The 20,045-nt window shown below is 41.6% G+C and overlaps 1 protein-coding gene across 4 annotated transcripts in view; it reads right to left on the reverse strand.

Annotated features, from left to right (window-relative positions):
* Window positions 1-237: 237 nt before the first annotated feature.
* Window positions 238-20,045, reverse strand: part of LOC131664658 (proton-coupled folate transporter) — a 690,091-nt gene continuing 670,283 nt past the window's right edge. For all 4 annotated transcript variants that reach the window (XM_058935980.1, XM_058935965.1, XM_058935972.1 and 1 more), the window contains one exon: window positions 238-783. In XM_058935980.1, coding sequence (XP_058791963.1) covers window positions 750-783 — 34 coding nt within the window. In that variant the 3' untranslated portion in view covers window positions 238-749. The remainder of the gene's footprint in view (window positions 784-20,045) is intronic.

Raw genomic sequence — 20,045 nt, forward strand, 5'->3', positions numbered from 1 at the left:
TAAAAAATACTAGTATATATCATTATTATAAATATTTATCAGCTTGTTTATTAGTTTATACAGTACTGACAATACTAAATTTTTCATTAATGTTATAAGTATTAATTAAATTCAGAAAAACCCAAATAACCCAAATTTATATGCCCCAAACATAAATTTAAAACTAACAGTAAGACAAACCTCAAGCATACAAATCCACAAACTTTAAGTCCATTCCTAATTATATCCGTCCTGAAATAGAGTTTACAGTATAAACAGATCTTCATACTAACAAAATCTATATACTATGACAAACATTAATATAAAAATAAATCAATAAATGACAAATAATTAATACTCGTATTAACATCCGGCCTGATTAAGTTAGTTCGAAGATATTTCAATTAAATCAGGTGACAAGTAAGTGGTTATGATTTTTTTCTGTTATTTAATACAATTTTTCAATTTGATTTTATATTTTCCATTATATAAGGCTTGATTTTAATACTTTTATATCATTATGGTTAAGGAAAATCGAATATTTACGTCTGTATGCTTTTCATTATCTGGTCTCATTTTATTTTATTCAAATTTTGTCTTGAATTCCAGTTTTTATTATTATTAGAAAAAATTAAAAATTTTAAAAACCTATGTTCGATGAATTTGAAAGATATTATTCCTTTACAACTTCAAAAGCAATGTTTCACATATAACATTTGGCAAATTATCTAATAGATTATTTTTTGGTTCATTGTTCGTCTTATTTGAAGTTAACTTTTTATATCCAAAAAAATCTTAATAAACCTGAAAAAAAGTTATTATAATTAAATTCAGTTAATTTGAAAAATGGAAATAGATTTAATATAATATCAATTATTATTCTCAATATTATGTTATGATAGATAATATCTTAACATAAAATCTCTTTACCACAACTATGCAGCTAAGAAATTATTAAATTAGTAAGTTGTAACGGAGCTATCTAGATGAAACAGATGAGGCTACTCGCGATCGTCTGTGCACATTATTTTAAAAAGATGTTCGGGAGGCGCAAACACTCTCATAAGTGAATAGTGCATCGGGTATAACACTAATCGCGCGCGAAACTACTCGTATATTCAGGATACGGAAAGAGTCGGGTTTTAAATCACTGTTAGTTACGTTTATTATTTAATGTAACGCTATCACATATGATCCGTCATTTCTTTTATACTTCAGTGTTGAGTGATGAAATTTATATAATCATTTTTCGTATTTTTGATGTAATGTAAAAGAAAATGAGACATCGCGTAGATTAATTAGCGTGCGACGAATGTTCGATGACGCGTTGGAATACCAACAAGAGTGTATTCCGTATGCATTCGTACACGTAAATGAGAGAAAGGGAGAGAAAGAGAGATAGAGATGGATTTTCATTTTTTCCAACTATTCGTCGTTTCAACAAGGGGGTTGGGGAACGATTGAGGCGATGGCTGAGGAGATGTCACTAAACGTTAGAGCACATTCCTTGTCCTAAATTAATTAATAAAATATAACATAAAAGTAAATTGAATAAAAAATTAAGAGAAATTATTTGTATTATTTTAAAAAACTATCATCTACAGATCCTTTCGAGCTAGAAATTTATTTCATAACTTTACCAACGTTTCGGAAACCTTATTCATTTTTCTCTTCAAGAGCTTGAACGAGCGAAGCAATTCGACAAATTACAGCATCATCCGACAATTAAACGCACCAACAGTTTGAAACGGAAGCATGTCAATGGATTGTGACAGAGTTATAGCGAGTTTGCTGGCCTTGTACGCCGTACTCTCGCGGCGATGCATAGTGGGGGAAGAGCAGTACCTAAGGGGATAAAAAGAATCCGTAGCGGCAAAAAAAGAGATAGGGCAGTTAGGCGAAAGCTGATCGAGGGAAGGCCGCCTAAATAAAAGAGGCCGACAAAATTTAAAAAATGAAAAAACCCAGAAACCAGACAGTACGTTTCCAAACGTTTTTGGTGCGCTGAAACCGAATCTGACCTCAGAATTGTTCCATCACCCTAGGTTTTCGAGAAATTCTAACCTAAAAGTTCAAAAAACACTATTTTTCACTATATTTCGCGTAGTATTACGTCGTAAGCCAATTTTATTTTAAAAAACGAGTAATGCTATCTCAAAATACTACTCTTACCCTTCAAAACCCTTTTTTTTAGATTTAAAAAATCTTTTTTTTCCATCGAGATATCGCAGATTGAATTTGAGTGATTTAGCGATTTCGTTACAGCACGAAATAGTGGCGGATTTCCGAATAAGGTGTAATTATATATTTTTTGGGTCACTGAATCCAAATTTAACGTCAGAATGACCCTATAACCTCAATTCCCTTAACCCTAGAGCCCCATAACCTGCGACGCTGTAACCCCTGACCGACATACTCCAAAGTCCTTAACTCTCGAGCCCTTTAACCTGCTGCGGTATAACCCCCGACCCTCACACCCCAATTTCCTTAACCCTCGAGTCTTTAACCTGCGAAGCTATAACCCCCGGCCCTATTGAGGGTTAAAGAAATTCGAGTTTGGTGGACGGGGAATACCGCTGGGTCAATGGAACAACGATAGACGTTATTTCTGTGGTAAAAGAAGGTAGAAGAATTTGTGTCTGTAATAGGAAAATTCATATCCAACTTACGTATACAAGTACAATTTAGGTTTACATACAAGTGTCTATAACTTGCGAAATCGATCAGCTAGGATTTTTAATCTTACATTTTTCTGGTCTACTGATGATGAAGAAAGTATCTACGTTAGCAGATATCGGATTCACTGAGGGGCTTCCTTTCCTTACTTGAGGATAACCGTGTATGACATTGCTCAAAAACTACAAATTTTTGTGCTTCGTTCTTCATCCGTGTTAGGGATCGTGTTTGAGCGGCAGGCTAACGGATAAGTTACTGGAATTGAATTTTTGGTATTATTTCTCGTACAACACTGCGTGCAGTACTTTCATTGATTTTTATTATAACTTCATTTTTCAGAAATTTTATCATTACCCCATTCCGGTATTAGAATAAGTTTATAATATTATTCGTGTTTTAACACTGCTCGAAAACTTCAAGTTTTTGTGTTCTACTCTTCATCCCTGTTAGAGATCGTGTTTGAGCGGCAGGCTAACGGTGAAGTCACTGGAATTAAATACTTTCTATTATTTCTCATATAACACTGCGTGCAGTACTTTTACTGATCTTTATTATTACTTTGTCTTCTAGATATTTAATTATATTTACCCATTTCGTTATTAGAATAAGTTTATAATATTACTCGTGATTTCCAATTAACTTATAAGTTATTGAAGATGTCGGCATGTAGAATTCCATGCAAAGGAAAAATCAATTCCTTTTGTAATATCTGCGGTAAATTTGAGTTAGCTCGACTTCGTCGATCAATCACTGATATCATTAAAGATCAGTTTGAAGAATGTTACGAGACACCTATGAAGAATTTAGACAAACCATGGGTTCCTAAATATATTTGTGAAGACTGTCGCCGAAGATTGAAAAACTGAAATAAAACTAAAACCGAAGTTGTTCTCCAACCAACAATATAGCGTGAACCTAAAAATCACCATGATGACTGTTACTTTTGTAAATGTGATACTTTAGGTTTTAATCATAATAACAAAGCTTCTCTCCTTTATCCGAACGTTTCTAGTGTAACAGCAGCTCAGTATGGAAAAATAGAAAGAAAAAAAAATTCTGATTCTGAGCCGAAAAAACTTCAATCAATAGAAGTTCCGGTAACAGACAAAAGCATCAGTAGTGATGAAGAAGATTTTTCTGACTGAAAAGTCCAAACTTTTCGACCAAAATTCTTTGGATGATCTGATCCGTGATTTGAATCTTCCGAAAGATTCTTCAGAACTCTTAGCTTTAAGACTAAAAGAAAGAAATCTTTTATTACCTGAGACAAAAGTTTCTATTTACAGGAAGAGAGATATTCCATTTCGGCCATATTTTACTTGCGTGGATAACCTTGTTTACTGCAACGATATAAAGCATCTCATCAGTTTATATAGAGTGCAAGGAGGTTATAATCCAGAGAACTGACGACTCTTCATGGATGCATCTGTACAAAGTCTCAAGGCAGTACTTCTCCACAATGGGAATGGGTATGCAGCTATTCCCATTGCTCATTCCACTGTGATGAAAGAATCTCACGATAACTTTCGATTCCTTCTTGAGAAAATCAATTACAATGAACACAAATGACTCGTTTGTGGCGATTTCAAGATGATCAATATATTAGTTGGCTTGCAATCTAGAAATATGAAGCACCTCTGTTTTTTGTGTCTCTGGGACAGTCGTGCACGAGAAGAACATTGGGTTCGGAAAGAATGGACGAAAAGAATCGGAATGGTTGTTGGATCACACAATGTCGTCCATGAGAACCTTGTTGATACTAAACATATCTTGTTACCTCAACTCCATATAAAACTAGGCTTGTTGAAGCAATTCGTCAAGGCACTAGATAAGGAAGATGAATGTTACAAGTATCTTCAGGGCAAATTTCCTAAATTGTCTGAAGCGAAAATTAAGGAAGGCATATTTGTAGGGCCAGACATTCGAGCACTTATGAAAGATGATGAATTCCTCTTGACAATGACGACTAATGAGAGAAATGCTTGGATAAGTTTCAAAAGTGTCACCGAGAATTTTCTCGGAAACCACCGGGACCCTAAATACAAAACTATTGTGTCGACAATGCTACAGAATTTTAAAAAATTAGGGTGTTTGATGAGCCTGGAAATACAATGTTTGTTTTCACATTTGGAATACTTTCCGGACAATGTTGGTGCGTTCAGTGAAGAAATGGGTCAAAGATTTCATCAAGATTTCAGAAACAAAGAGGAACATTATCAAGGTAGATGGAATGAGAGCATGATGGCTGACTTTGCTGGGCTCTACACCGACACGATACATTGACAGATCATCATAGACGCAAATCTCTTAAACGTTCATTTTAAGATAAACGACAGCGTTATTTTATAAAAAAAAGAAGTGAAAAACTGTAGGGTTGCAGATATTCAGATGTAACACTCACAAACTGAATAAATGAGATTTAAAACGCGTAATTGAAAGCTGCGTAGAATACAAGGGTTGGATATTGAAGGGATTGAAATGCAGAGACATACGGTCATACGATAGCAGCTTGAAGTGCTGATTGAGAAAATTCTGGCAAAGGAGTCTGAGGTTGCAGACTTGCAGGGCTCGAGGGTTGAATATAATTTGGAGGCTTGAGGTATTCTGCGTAGCGAATTTCGGTATGAGGGTTGGGGGTTAAAGCGTCGCGGTAATATGGCTCGAGGGTTGAGAAAATTGGGGTGTGAGAGTCGGGAGTTATAGCTTCGCAGATTAAAGGCTCGAGGGTTGAGGAAATTGGGGTATGAGGGTCGGGGGTTATACCGCAGCAGGTTAAAGGACTCGAGGGTTAAGGAAATTGGGGTGTGAGGGTCGGGGGTTATACCGCAGCAGGTTAAAGGGCTCGAGGGTTAAGGAAATTGGAGTATGTCGGTCAGGGGTTACAGCGTCGCAGGTTATGGGGCTCTAGGGTTAAGGGAATTGAGATTATAGAGTCATTTTGACGTTACATTTGGATTCAGTGACCCAAAAAACATATAATTACACTATAACTCCTTATTCGGAAATTCGCCACTATTTCGTGCTGTAACGAAATCGCTAAATCACTCAAATTCAATCTACGATATCTCGATGGAAAAAAAAGATTTTTTAAATCTGAAAAAATGGTTTTTAAGGGTAAGAGTAGTACTTTGAGATAGCATTACTCGTTTTTTAAAATAAAATTGGCTTACGACGTAATACTACGCGAAATATAGTGAAAAATAGTGTTTTTTGAACTTTTAGGTTAGGATTTCTCGGAAACCTAGGGTGATGGAGCAATTCTGAGGTCAGATTCGGTTTCAGCGCACCAAAAACCTTTGGGAACGTACTGTCTGGTTTCTGGGTTTTTTCCTTGTCGGCTTGTGTAATTATCGCAGTAGAGTCTAAAATAATATTCTCGGCAGATATGAAAACCGAACGTCGGCATATCATTGCCGCGGGTATTCCGACTTCTTTGTCTGTTATCGGGCCTCATTGGATTTGAGTAAACTCTAAGAGCAGCCAACTATAGCTGTCACGCATCCTCGGTCCCGTGGACTTGGTCAAATGTCAGCCGTTCCCAAACCAGCGGGACTGCGATTTCGCCGTCGCCGTCTCCCCTACTACAACCCGGCAAGTCTATTGCCGAAGATTTTTGTTACTGTCACAACTGCTCTCACTTGTTCATGACAGCTTTTATTTCTCTATGCGGCTCGACGCTGACCGAATTCGCTCTCGTACTACTTTGTATTGTTGCAACTTGAGTGGAGTAATTACGATCACTCGCGCCTTGTATAGTAGATTGAGAAATTTCTTCTTCTATAATCGGACAAGAAGGACGATGATAAAAAAAGTCATCAAGATTGAAGAGAGAGAATTTGTTTCTGTAATTCTAGAACTCTATTTCTAGAAACGGGGCCATGGTTTTCATCTGCGATGATGGAAACACGACTGTCTGGCTGGAGAAGGAAGTGGAAAATTTGAACTTAGGCGAAAAGAAACTTAAAATTCGGGTAATCAGGTCAGACGAAGTACGGCTCGTCAAATTGTTAGCCCGACCGCCTTCAGCGGTTAAATCTACTCTGGAATTCTTGAAGCTGATCCAGAAGCAGAATGAGGGTGGGTGGATACCGCTAAATAGGCGGTCCTGAATCAGATTCCTAATGGCGTTCTAATTCCGGATCTAGATAAATCATCCATGGATACGCTGAAGAACCTGACGGAGGGAAGAGCGCAAAGGAAGCATAGCAGTGGATAGAGAGCTAATAATCGCTCCCATCCAGATATGCTTCTTTCAGATAAATTTGTACCATTCCAAAAGTGCCTTGCGAACTTAGCAAGGACTATGAGAAAGATGCAGACACATATAGCACTAATACAAGAACCCTGGTTATGGCGGGGTTGTATTATAAGACTGATGACAAACAGGCGAAAACTGTTTCCAGGAAGTAATTACGGAAATACACGAACGTGCATTTGCATCAAAAGTATAAATGGTTTTCTGTTACAGTGTAACGAAAGCTCCTACTCGTTATTAATTTAAAAAGGTGGGTAAGTGAGGCGTACTCGCTCATAGCAATCAAGGAGGGGGGAACAGGGGGGAGGAAAGGTAAAGAACTGAAATTAATCAATAATCACACAAATCACATAAAATCAAAATCTAATCAAATCAAAATCTAATCACACTTCAAATACCGTAAATAACAAACCATATAATTATGATCATAACCAGCTTCACAAACTCTTAACTTCTAATGAACACAACGGTGTTACAACACGTCTTAACTCTACAGTTCTTAACACTTACTACCATAAAAGAACAAAGAACAAATTACCTAATTTAACGCGTTTACAAATCTAATCGACGTACAGAACGTGTCGCCCAGCAGGTGACCGCCATGAAGACAAACTGACTTAGCCTATTTATACTAAAAGAGAAAGCCGCCCGGCGAGAAATTGCCTTGACGGTACTCTACCTGAACAAATTTATGACGCCGACCGTAATGAAGGTAGGTAGCTGGCGCGTACGCGCCTTGCTACCTACCTGACTCTTACGATTACTCGCTGTACCATATCGTTGAAGAGAGAGAGAGAGAGAGAGAGAGAGAGAGAGAGAAATTAAATTACGAGCCTTGATCTTATCGATGCAGGAACGGGAGGCCTGGATGCGCCCTGCGGATGGTGTTGCTGGCCGTCACTGGGCAACTCTTTGCCGGCTCCTTCGAGTAGCGTCCCTACCCGATGCTGGAAAGGTACTTGTTCTCTGTTTCTTCTTGGCTTTTTTTCAGCTCCTTGACGGCGGATGCGTTCGGCTGACCTTAGCGCTCTCAACTGCACTGCTGACCGACTAACAACCGCCTTCTCCTCTGATTGACTTAGAACCTTCTGTATCTCTGACCAACTAACGATCGTCTGTACACTCGTTCGCTTTCGCAATCGACAACTTCTTCGCTCGATCTTTTTCTCCCCACTTGACCTACTTATTAGGCGGCGTGCGATCAATGTGCTAATCGGTTACGCGTCGCGCGCCTGCCTAATTCTGTGTGGGGCACATACGCCCCTAACTCTCTCTTTCTCTCTTTCTAACACCTATACTTTGTCATCCACTTGACGACTTATGGCCGGCTCGGCCTCGCGCGGCAATCTCCGTCGGCTGAAATAAAGACCATGCATTAGGCGCAGTCTTAAATTCGCCTAACGCTGGTCACCTGCCTTGCCGAGAGAGGAGGATTGGGGAAAAATACCGACAAGAACAAACGCAACGCTTGCTCTCGTTACAACAGGACTAAAGTTCCAGGGACTATACAACAGAATTCAGGATGAGGAGGGACGAAGTACAACGGCAATAGTCTCCTCCGTCTACCTGATACATAAAAGGATAAAAAAGTTTATTCAGTACTGTCATCATATAACCTCGACTTAATAATAGTGTGATGCCAACGCACGTTATATGGTATGGGGAAGCGCCGATATCAATGAAAGGGACGCTAATCTACTGGTATACCTTATAGATATACAAAAAGATATTGCAAACAAAGAAAAGGAATTGAATTTTATAACGGCAGATAGGAGAGAGGTTCTAGACCATACTCTAGTTTCAATGAGCATTAAGGATATAAGACATGTGTGAGAAACAAACTTTCCATATCGTATCACAAGACCATAACATTCGAGATTGAAGTTCTCAGGCCGATTCCGGTCTCTAAAAGAAAACCCAATTATACAAATTGAGTAGAATACAGGAAATAGACTAGCTCATTTCAAAGATAAATATGCCAATAGAAAGGAACTAGAGAAGACTGGAATTCGTTCAAAAAGCTATGATAAGAATCTATGAGATCAATTGTCCATTTAAATCAAGTAGATGGGCTGGTGATACACCATGGTAGAACAAACACCTGGAAATGACAAGAAAGAAAGTCTGAAAAGCATTGAATAGGACGGTAAAGGTAAATACTTTTGAAAGATGGAAAGTATACAAAGAAACACATTGTTCAGTGTCACAATATCACAATGTGCAGTAAGGCCTGGGGAAAGTATAAAATAGGCATGCAGCCATCGGCATTCTGACGAAGGGTAGCATTTCAAGTGAACCACAAGACAGAATAGTGAAACTTACCATATTTGGGGAATATTTTAAAATGGACATACGGGAAAAGAAAGTGAAAAGAGAATGAAGCTGGGATATGGAGACATGTGGATCATAGATGGGTTTAAATCTGATAGGGACATAGGATTGGTATATGAAAACAAGCAAAGATAAGGTATAGCCTATAGCTTGAAAGAATACAACACTGTATTTCAAGCGGAAATGACCACTACGAAGATTTGTACTATGATACGAAACAGAATCTAAATCAGAATGATTAAAATCTGCACTGCCAATCAAGCATCAATAAAAGCACATGAAAATCCGATCACTACATCATCACTAGTGACCAAAAAAATGCTGAACGATCTAGCCATGAGAAACTCCATTACCATTGTATGGATATCTGGACACTCAGGTTACAAGGGTAATGAGAATGCAGATAAGCTGGTCCAAAAAGAAGCGAAGACAGATGCACTCCCGAAATGGAAGGTAGGAATGTTATACTAAAACTGGTGTAAGAGAATAGATTTCATTATGAAGGAAGAAAGGTGGACAACCTGGAAAAAATCCCAGGGATGCAGATAGACAAGAACCTTGCTTGGCCGAAACATGAATAAATGAGTAAATTACACAAAGAGCATAAGTAAGCGTAAGGCTAGAATAATACTGGGAGTATTTTCCGGAAATTTTCTACTATCTTCACAAAACACAAGAGCACAGTAATTAATGTAGATGGTGCGAAGAAGAAGAGGATACATCATTTTAATTCCTATGTAAGTGCCCAGCATTGACGGCCAAGAGACAAAATAGATGGGTAGAGGGATACTGAATTTCAAGTTATTTCAGGAGGTCGCCCTGAGAAATATACGTGTATTCTGTAAGGCAACAAGTATTATTAATACCTCTTAGATAAAATTCGGGCGGACAGAGGTACAACTATGAAAACTAAATGTTTTTGAGCAGATTTACTGCACTTCGGTTGTCTTTATTACACCTGCACAAAAAAAAGTGGTCTGCACTTTTAGGGAGACATACATATTCTTCCGTATTTTGGCCCGCTGAATCCGAATCCGTCGTCAGATATACCAATATATGTCCAAAATCTTGCGCAAAATCGAAAAAAAGCTCAATTCGTGAAAAAACGAGGAAAATCGACGTGTTTTAATGAGGCATCGAGTACTTGATTTTGTTTACAAGTAGAATACCTTTTTAATCTGGTTAAACATATTTTACAAGTATTTGAACGCGCTGAATCTACCTGTAAAATCATTTCACTGAAGATACGAACTTTTAAAATATAAAAAAATTAATAAATACTCAAAAAGAAAAGGAGTTTACAGTTACTCTTTTCTTTTCTTGTAAAACACTCTTTTCTTGGTAAACGATCTATGGAGTGGGTTTCTCTTTCTCTTCTCACACTCTCGACCTGTTTCTCTTTTCAGCTTCCAAGAGAAATCTGCCATTAAGTTGACTTTCCATCTACCTTAATATCGTTTTTTCATTTCACTTACTTCTTGTATATCTTCATGGAATCGCTCTCCTTGTTCTTCACTAAAAGCTCCCAGATTTTCAGGAAAGTAGTCAATGTGCGACTGTAAGAAGTGAAGTTTGAGATTTATCAGACAACCTATGTCTCTGTAATTTTTCAATAACCCTTTGATCAAATCCTGGTCATTTTCATCCTTTTTGTTTCCTAGAAATTTTTGACATATATCTTTGAAATTCAACCAAGCAGCCTTTTCTTTGTCATTCATCTTTATCACAAAATTTTCATCCCGGATAAGAGGTCAAATTTGAGGACCATCCAAAATAACTTCTTTCAACTTCGCATCACTAATCACTGGAAATTTTTCGCCTAAGTATCGAAAACAGTTGTCCTCTTTATCTAGAGCTTTAACTAATTGTTTTATGAGGCCAAGTTTGATATGGGATGGCGGAAGTAGATATTTTGATGGGTTGATTAATGGTGCGTGTTTGATATTCTTCGATCCTGGATTAAGCTCGGTTCTCTTTGGCTAATCTTTCTTAACGTAATGATTAGTTCGGACACTGCTATCCCATAAACATAAAGTCTAGAATTAAGGTTGCGATTTTGAGATCACCACAAAATTTGCACTGATGATTCGATTAGTTCATTTTATTCAAAACTATTTTGAGATTTTTATAAGTCTCTTTCAGCTTTATAGAATGAGTTATAGGAATTGGTGCAACATTATTTCCGTTATGAAGCAATATACCTTTGAGACTATTTTTGATGAGTCGATGAATAGTCTCCACTTTTCGTCTTTATAAATATCTGACTTTAATTCATCAATCAGTCCTTTCACATCTCAACAGTACACCAATAAATTCCCTTCGTCTCTTGAGAAAAATTTACGAAAGTCTATCTCTCTGTTCCTATAAACATAAGCTTAGATTTTCTTAGCCAGTAAATTTTTCTTCTTTAGTGATGCTACCAGATATTCTGTTCCATCTTTTGCTAATCCCAAGTCCCATCATTAAACTTCGCTTGATTGAAAGTTTGAGGAATACTATGTGATTTACCCGTTGTTAGATATTCAATTTCCTCGTCAATATCAATTTCGTCTTCTTGCTAGGTCGATTCGACAATATCCATCTCTTCATCCTCGTAGCAGTCCACATCCATAGATGCGGGAACATTCAGATCTTCTTATTATTTCTTTTGTTTTAATTTTGTGCCAGAAAGAACATCTGCACAAGAAATATAAGATTTGATAGACATTGAGATACCTTTGATATTTATGATACAAAAATAGCAGTTTTCTCAGTCGTTGAAAGAGATCATATAACTGATGTGATGAATCTCAGGTTTTCTGTTTTTCGAGACTTTTTCCATTGCATTAACATCGTTTTGCAATTATTGCAAATTACATTTGGCACGCAGACCACGTCTTGTCAGGGTGTTTCAATCTGGAAGTAATTCTGGTACAGACTTTTCACTGTTTCTGTGAAAAATTTTCGATATTTGTATACCTCATACTCACCACAAACATAACAAAAGTTATCAGGACTCGTATTACACTTGTGTAAGTTCATTCTTATATCATTACACTCTACAAAGACCAAGTTACCCACCTAATAATTAGGGTAAAACTTTAAAAAATTCTAAAAAGTAGAAAACGTCTCTACGTCAGCACACGTCAGTATACTATAAATATTTGCTTACGGTCACTAAAAATACATGTCGGTAGCGCATGACAAACAAACTTTGATAGTTTGCTCGAAAAGTGGCATTTCCAACTCTACTCCATTTTCCACTTGATCCCATTCACTTCTATGTTTTATTAACAATAAAATAATTTTTTTTTTAATACAAAGATTCAATACTCATGAAACTCTGTATAGATTTTGAACTGGTTATCGCATCTTAAAAATGTCAATGTCTTCAATAAGCTTATGCTTTTAAGTTAAAAATGCGTGGTTAAGGAAGTTTATACGTTAATTTTTACTAAATTTATAAGTATATAAGTAAAAAATAGATTGTTTTTTCAAGTACAAATATCAGCAAAAGTAATAAAAATACGGTATATAGAATACAATATAAAATACAGTATGTGCAATGTAATGCAATACATACAATAGATAATACAGTATATAAATAAGTTTTTGCAATAGAACAAATATATGTCGAAATATTTTTCTTAATAAATAAAACAAAAACGTAAAGAACTGCATTTTTATATAAGCTAACCTTTCTTTTCTTCAAAGTGATTGCCTTTGCTTTTAGTAACGATTATGCACATTTTTGGCATCCTTTTAACCCTTTACTTGCACACCTTATTTTGGCCACGTAACTGCTCGGTGGGGTAATTCTACCCAGGCCGAAAAACTTCGAATAAATCAGAGAATTTTAGATATTTTGCTATGAAAATTTTTTCTAGTATATTTCAAACATTTTACTACAAAAAAAATATTCAGGTTAACAATTTTTAATGTTACACACACTGAAAAAAATTGTTGAAAAAAAAAATTTTTATTTATTGTTAAAAATTGTCTGGGGTAAATCTACCCCACATAGCAGTTAAGGGTTAATAAGTTCTTTGAGAGTGGTTGAAGATATTTTCCTACATTCGCTTTGTAGAACGATCTACATTGTAGAAGCAGAATTGCAAATAATCTTTCTAACTACACCATCTAGCACTTAAATAGGGATTAAGTCTGGATTCTGAAGTGGCCGTTCCATAAAAGTAAGTATTTTTTTCAAGATTCGCCAAGTAACTTTTACATAGTTTCGAGGTGTACTTTCGAGGTTGTACTCATTGTCGTGCTGAAAAATAAACGGAGTACTTTACAAGCCGAGTTCCTGACAGTATAAAGTTCTTTTGTAATATTTCTTTTTATGCTTTATTTAAAATCTCATTGATTTTTATAAGATCATCAACTTGTGACTCTACGAAGCAGCTCCACACGATTATGAATTCTTTATATATATTCTTCTCCACATTTAACGTTTGTTCATAAGTACTAAACATGTACTTATGAACTTTTCACCCACTCTTTTCTTTACGTACATTTTTCTTTTACTTTCGAAAATTTCGAATTTGATCTCGTTACAATCTTTTTTAACATTTTCAGGTCATAGAAGTGATTTTTGAACGACCACTCGACCACGAAGTCTTTTGTTACAGTGTTTGGTGTACAGTACATTCGCTGACTTTATTTATTAGGTGTTCATTATATAAAAAATTTCTTGTAGGCACTATTAAACATTTGTAATAGCGTCGGCGTGCAATGCCGATAAATTCACTACTATTACCAATTATTTTTAAAGGGGGAAGGTAAGGGAGGCGGTGTATCGCTCCAAGCAAAGCAAGAAGTAGAACAGCGGGCAAAATGATTTCACACACACAACTCGTTAACAAACCGTTTATTACAAACGCACTACCTCGAGTGCCGACGAGAGTACAAATCACTTATTACTAATAACACGCGAACTTAGTCTAAACGAGATGACCGGCACGTTAGCGCCATGTCACCTCGTTAACCGGCTCAAAACAACTACTTAAATTACACACTGCCGAAAACTACGCCGGCTCGGGAAAGCCTAGCGTAGCAACGCGAACCGTGAGAATCGCCGAGGAAAAGGAGAGATATAAAGAGAGAGGGGAATGGATGACCTGACCAATTTCGGTGGACGTCGCTGTCGCCGGAAATCTGGAAGATTTAGCCACCGGCGGCCTGGCAGGAAAACCCTTGGCTGCTGTGCAGCCGGTGATCTGGCAGAAGAACCAGCCGGGTACCGTCCTGATGGTGACTTCTTGCAGGAAACCTCCTGACTGCCGCGTCGCTGACAGAGAAAATCCCGTCCGGCCAATCTGTCGAGGAATACCAACTTCTTCCCGAACAAAGGGCGCAGGCTTCGCAGCGATGGTCACCAACTAACTCATGCGGCCGATTACTCTCGCGTGCGTCGCATCACTCACTGTCGCGAGTGCATAAGAGCCGGCTTCTCACGCCTTCTCCCACCACTCGCCTCCTAATCGGCGGCACGCGGCAATGCCGGTCGCGACAAGTGCCGCGCGCCAAGCCCAACCTAGACTATAGTTTCTCTCTCTCTCTCTCACTCTGAATGTCCGATCGCGTCGTCGCGTCCACGGCTTCGCCTTCCACTCTCGTGCGTTGCTGAAAATAAAAAGGCAGGCATCAGGCACGTGAAAACAACGTGCGTTTGATGCCAGCCGTGCGCCTTTGCCTAGGAAGGAGAGAGAGATAAGCACACGGTGCAGGCCATGACAGGCCTACACCGTCACAGCCCCTCCGAAGGCCGAAGCTCTCCCTGGGAGACAAGGCCTTACCTCTCTTTAAGCTCTCTTTAAGCTCTCTCTCTCTTTCCGGCAAATGGCTCACGGCTCGGTCAAACGCTACAAACTAAAAATAGCTTATACGTAAACTTATAATACTTAAACTAGCTTAATCTAAGTTTCATTATTTAAACGAAGATTCGAATTAATGACCGATCTATACAAGCTAAGTCTTACAATATCAAACACAAGAGCAAAACGATTATTCTAAAAGAAAATGAGTCCAATAAAGAACTTTTAATTAACGCACAACCCGATCGAATCAACGGCGCACCAGGACGCCACACGTACGTATCCGCCTCATAAAGAATACTATACCTTTTGTGACGAGAGCAAGCAGTACGCTTGCTCTTCGTCTGCCCTTCTTCTCTCTCTCCCTCTTATCGCTCGGCATGGCGACGTGGTCAGCGTTCGGCGCATATATTTATTGCGCCTAACCACTGGCCTTTATGTTTTTCCAGCCGCCGAAGATTGCCAAGCAAGATTGAGAGCGCCCGAAGAAACAAGAGCGCAGCGACTATGAGGTAGAGAGAGACAGAGAGAGAGAGAGAGAGAGAGAGAGAGACAGAGAGAGAGAGAGAGAGAGTGAGAAAGAGAGAGAGAGAGAGACAGAGAGAGAGAGAGTGAGAAAGAGAGAGAGAGAGAGAAAGAGAGTATTAGGCCTATGCAGGGATTGGCAGGCGCGCAACGCGTGACCGATAAGCGACGCGTCGCGTGCCGCCTAACTAATAGGTCAAGGTAGGGAGAGGAGCGAGCGCCGCTGAGCGACTGCAAGATGCGCGCAAGAATTAGTGCGTGAGAGAGTCGCAGCCGAGCCTTACTAGAGTGAGGTAGTTCCCGAAAGAAAGTTGAGGAGAGAAGTTGGAAGTAGCAGCGCAATGAGAGAAGAAGTACACGAGCAGCAGTGACCAGACCAGGGCGAGCCGAGGCAACGTGTGGAGGCAACACCTGCAGCAGGGCATTCAGTGTCGCCCTCGCCGCCATGCACGGCATGACTTCCAGAGGATTCACCACGGGCTATGCCGAGGAAGACATCCAGCCAGCGGCCAGGTCAACTCCCCGTTGCCGGCTCATCGCCAAGGACAAAGGTCAGGTTATCTCTCTCCCCCGGTGTTTCTCTCTCTCATGGTGATGCGCGGCCGCGTAGGAACGATAGGTAGCCAGGCGATCACTTGCCGGCTACGCTCATCGTAATGCGGTAGAGAGGTTTCAACGTATTCTTTCCTTTGTAAGGAGGTAAATGGCCAAGGCGATTTAGTCGCCGGGCCATTCGTCCTCCCGCGTTAGTTTAAGTTGTTCTGTATATGTGCGCGTGATGTAAACGTTATTGTAACTGATTTTGTATTTGTTTGTCTGAATAGATTTAAGTTGTACGTTCCAAGCAAAGAAAATGATTTATTCGTTCGACCTATCCTCTCGTTCCCCGATTGTTAAAGAGCGAAAGTGCCTCTCTTACTCTCCCCTTAATTAATTAGTGACGTCAGAGCCGAATAAGGCGCTGCCCCCGTTACACTTTCATTCGGAGACTAATCTCTCCTCTCCAAATACTTGAGGCGGAGGGCTCTTAATTCCTCCGCCACCGGGGTAAGAGAGCCAGCACCACTGAGCCGTCGACCGCTCGCGACAGCTGCTACCGGCGGGCTCGCCTCCGATGTTTCCATCGGGGCAACTTCCGCCGGGAGCGAGCTCGACCCGTTGGGCGACCAAGACTCAACGTCGCTCGTCTGCTGCCGAGCGCTTTTTCGGGCCAGCCTTTCGCGGTACGCCTTTCCCGAGCGATGGCGTTTCTTCTTAGCCACTCCCGAGGTGGCCGTCGCGACTGTCGGTGGAACCGAAACTTGGGGCTCCGGTTCTCGAGGAGCCTGCTGTGGTGTGGGCCTGTCTTGTGGAACAGACACCACACTCGCCAGCGGCTCACTCGAGACCGAGGTCGGGGGGCCCCGAATCGCTCGCAACTGCGCTTGCTCCCGTGAATACGCCTGGCTACAACGCGGACAGTTGTCGACAATCGTGTCCAAACGGCCACAATTCCGACAAAAGTCGCGTCTGAGTGGCGGCCTCGTGCTGTCAGCCCTGCGGTGGGAGCCCGTCCGACAGTTGGAACACCGGTACGGTGGGAGATCTAGTTGATCGTCCCACGGCACCGAAGCCAACCCGCAGAGAAAGACTCCCCTCGCAAGCCTGACCTCAGGGTTCGAGGCGCCTACTCTAGCCGGCGTATTCATCGGCAACGACCTTTCCGCGCGTGCACCCTCGCGCTTTACTGGTGAGCACGCCTCTGATGATGTCGAGGCGCGCTCGACAGTCGGCACGGGGAGGACCGGCAACGGTGACGGAGGAGACGGCGAGGGCACCGACGGCCCGTCCACCTCCATAGCGCCGACACCACTCCCGCAGGGCCCAAGCCTTCGAGCCACAACGTGACTCGCCGCTCGACTCGCCGAAGCCCCGGTACGTTGGTCGGGGTCAATTGACGCACCGTCCGCGACCAGGCGAGTCGAAGACGGCGGCATTGGGTCCCGCGAGTGCAGCGGCGACTCTATGTTGCACGAGGATAGGTTGAGCCGGTCTCAATTTTGCCTCCGTCTCGCGTTCACGCGCTCCTCGTGCTCGCGCCTTCTCTCGTCGGCCGAGTAACCCGCCGGTGCGAAGCCACCCGGGCCACCAGTTCTTACGAACTGGTAGACCGGGTCGAGCCTCTGAAGCTCGAGAGGCTTCCACGGCAGAGGTTCGTGTACGTGCTTCTGAGGCGCCACCTTCGGTGCATCAGCGGCCCGCGCACTCTTCTCGGTCGAACTACCGTCGTCGTCGAGCATTTCGAGTACCCCGTTCGTGCCCGTGGAACGTGCCGACGAAGATGGCAACGGCGTACGGCCAACTTGTCTTCGCGAATTCGCGCGCGTCTTAGCGGCTCTCCCTATTAGCGGTCTAACGGCGCAACTGGCCGCGGGGAGTCGCTCCGGCGACGAATCACTCAGGGAGTCCTCTCCAGCCGATGGCTGGAACAAACCTGCCGAGGCGGACATCACGCGAGATCTCTCCGCGGCTTCGCGTATCGCGAGAGTCGTGAGTCGGAAGGAAGCGCACTTCCTCATTGCCTCCGACCAGGTCTGCACAGGCTTGGCTAAACGGAGTACCATTTGTGGAGCCTTGCCTCTCCTACTAAGGCGCACCTGACTACCCTCTTCGGCCGGGACCGGTCCCGCCGGCAACGGGGGAGGAATCGGCACGTCGCGGTCCGAACCGGCACTGCCAAGCTGGACAGTCGAGGCACTTGGAGGCAGTGGATGAGCCTCGGCTTGAGAGGCCGCCTGCTCTTCCTGCAAAGGAAGAGCGGCAGGTTTCTCGACCTTGCTCGATTCCACTTGCTCCAGCGCCATCGACTGTTCGACGCGAAGCGCGGCGCTCAACTCGATCGCGGCATCGGATTGCGCAGAGCGATCAGGCTCGACGGGTGCGGCTGCTCCTGACTCCATCGGCGTACCTTCCATAGTCCTAATAATATAAAACCTACAAACAAAATAAAACAGCACATACATTAAACAACTGAAATAAACAGATATACAGTCTACTCACAACCTTTAACTCTACGAGGTGGTATGTATCGCTTCAATTCCGATACATGTACTCTCGTACTACGGTGTTTGCTATCTGTTTGCAACTCATAAATCTCGGGTGAAACTACGCTAATAATCTTAAACGGACCGTCATACTTCGGATCTAATTTCGCGTTCTTACCCGCGGCAGCGTTAGAAAGCGTATGGACTTTCCGACAGACTAAATCGCCTACTTGGAAAAGTACTTGCTTTTTACCTCTATCATATTGACGTTTTTGCTTTTCTTGAGCTTCTTCAATATGTTTTGCCACTAAGTCTCGAAGCGCATTCAATCACGTTAACCGATCCGTCCACGCTTGCGTATCAATTTTCGTAATAGGCAACTTCTTTTCTAACTCTCTTCTAAGACTTTTAACCGGCTGAGGATCTCTACCAAAGTTTAAGAACGCTGGTGATACCTTAGTTGACGACTGCGTCGCGGTATTTAAAGCATGCCTAAACTCGTGCAAATAACGGTCCCAGCTTCGGTGGTCTTTATCAACGAACATAGCAATCATAGTTTTCAGCGTCTTATTGACGCGTTCAACCGGATAGCTCTGCTGATGATATGCGGGGCACAACACGTGCTCGATGCCATGCTCTCGCAACATACCCTGAAAGATCACGCTCTTGTATGCATTCGCATTGTCACTTATCAAGTACTCTGGCGTTTCCCATCTAAATAAAATTAATTCTTCCAAGGCAGTGGCGAGAGCAGGCCCGTCTGCCGACCTAAGCGGTTTCAATTCTATCCACTTAGTGAATAAATCTTGAAACAAGACCATATACCGAAACCTGTTTTTGCTACGCGGTAGCTCGACTACGTCCGTGGCTACCACGGCCCAAGGGCGTTCTACTGCACGTTTTCCCATTAGACCGAGCGGCGCCTGTTGTACAGTCTTATACTCCTGGCACTTTTTATACTCGGAAATGAAGGTACTAACGTCGTACCAAACGCCCGGCCAGTAGTACTCACGTGCTATCCTATCGGAAGTCTTTTCCCGGCCTAAATGTCCAGAGGAGGGCTCGCAATGAGCATCGCGCAACACGCGTTCTCTATGCTCAACCGGCACTACCATGCACCAACACGCTTCTCTGTTAGTGATCGGATCGAGCAAATGGTTCTGCATAAACTTATAAAGCGTGTTACCTTCTACTCTCCACGTTCTATACTTTTTCGGCCTAGACAACACATCTTGTATTCGTTGCAGATACCATTTATCGTTCGTGTCCTCAAACGCGCATACCTCATACTCGTCTTCGAATTCTCTAGATAGCGCGTCTGGCACATGGTGTAATGCTCCTTTTCTATGTACTATCTCACAGTCGTGTTGCTGAAACTCAAGTACCCACCTCTCTAACCGATCTGTAAGTTCTCTTTTATTCAAAATTTTCGTCAGCGCGCTGTGATCAGTAACTACA

Source organism: Phymastichus coffea, unplaced genomic scaffold, assembly GCF_024137745.1.
Source record: "Phymastichus coffea isolate CEN01 unplaced genomic scaffold, Cenicafe_Pcof_1.1 PCOF00003, whole genome shotgun sequence".
NCBI lineage: Eukaryota > Metazoa > Arthropoda > Insecta > Hymenoptera > Eulophidae > Phymastichus > Phymastichus coffea.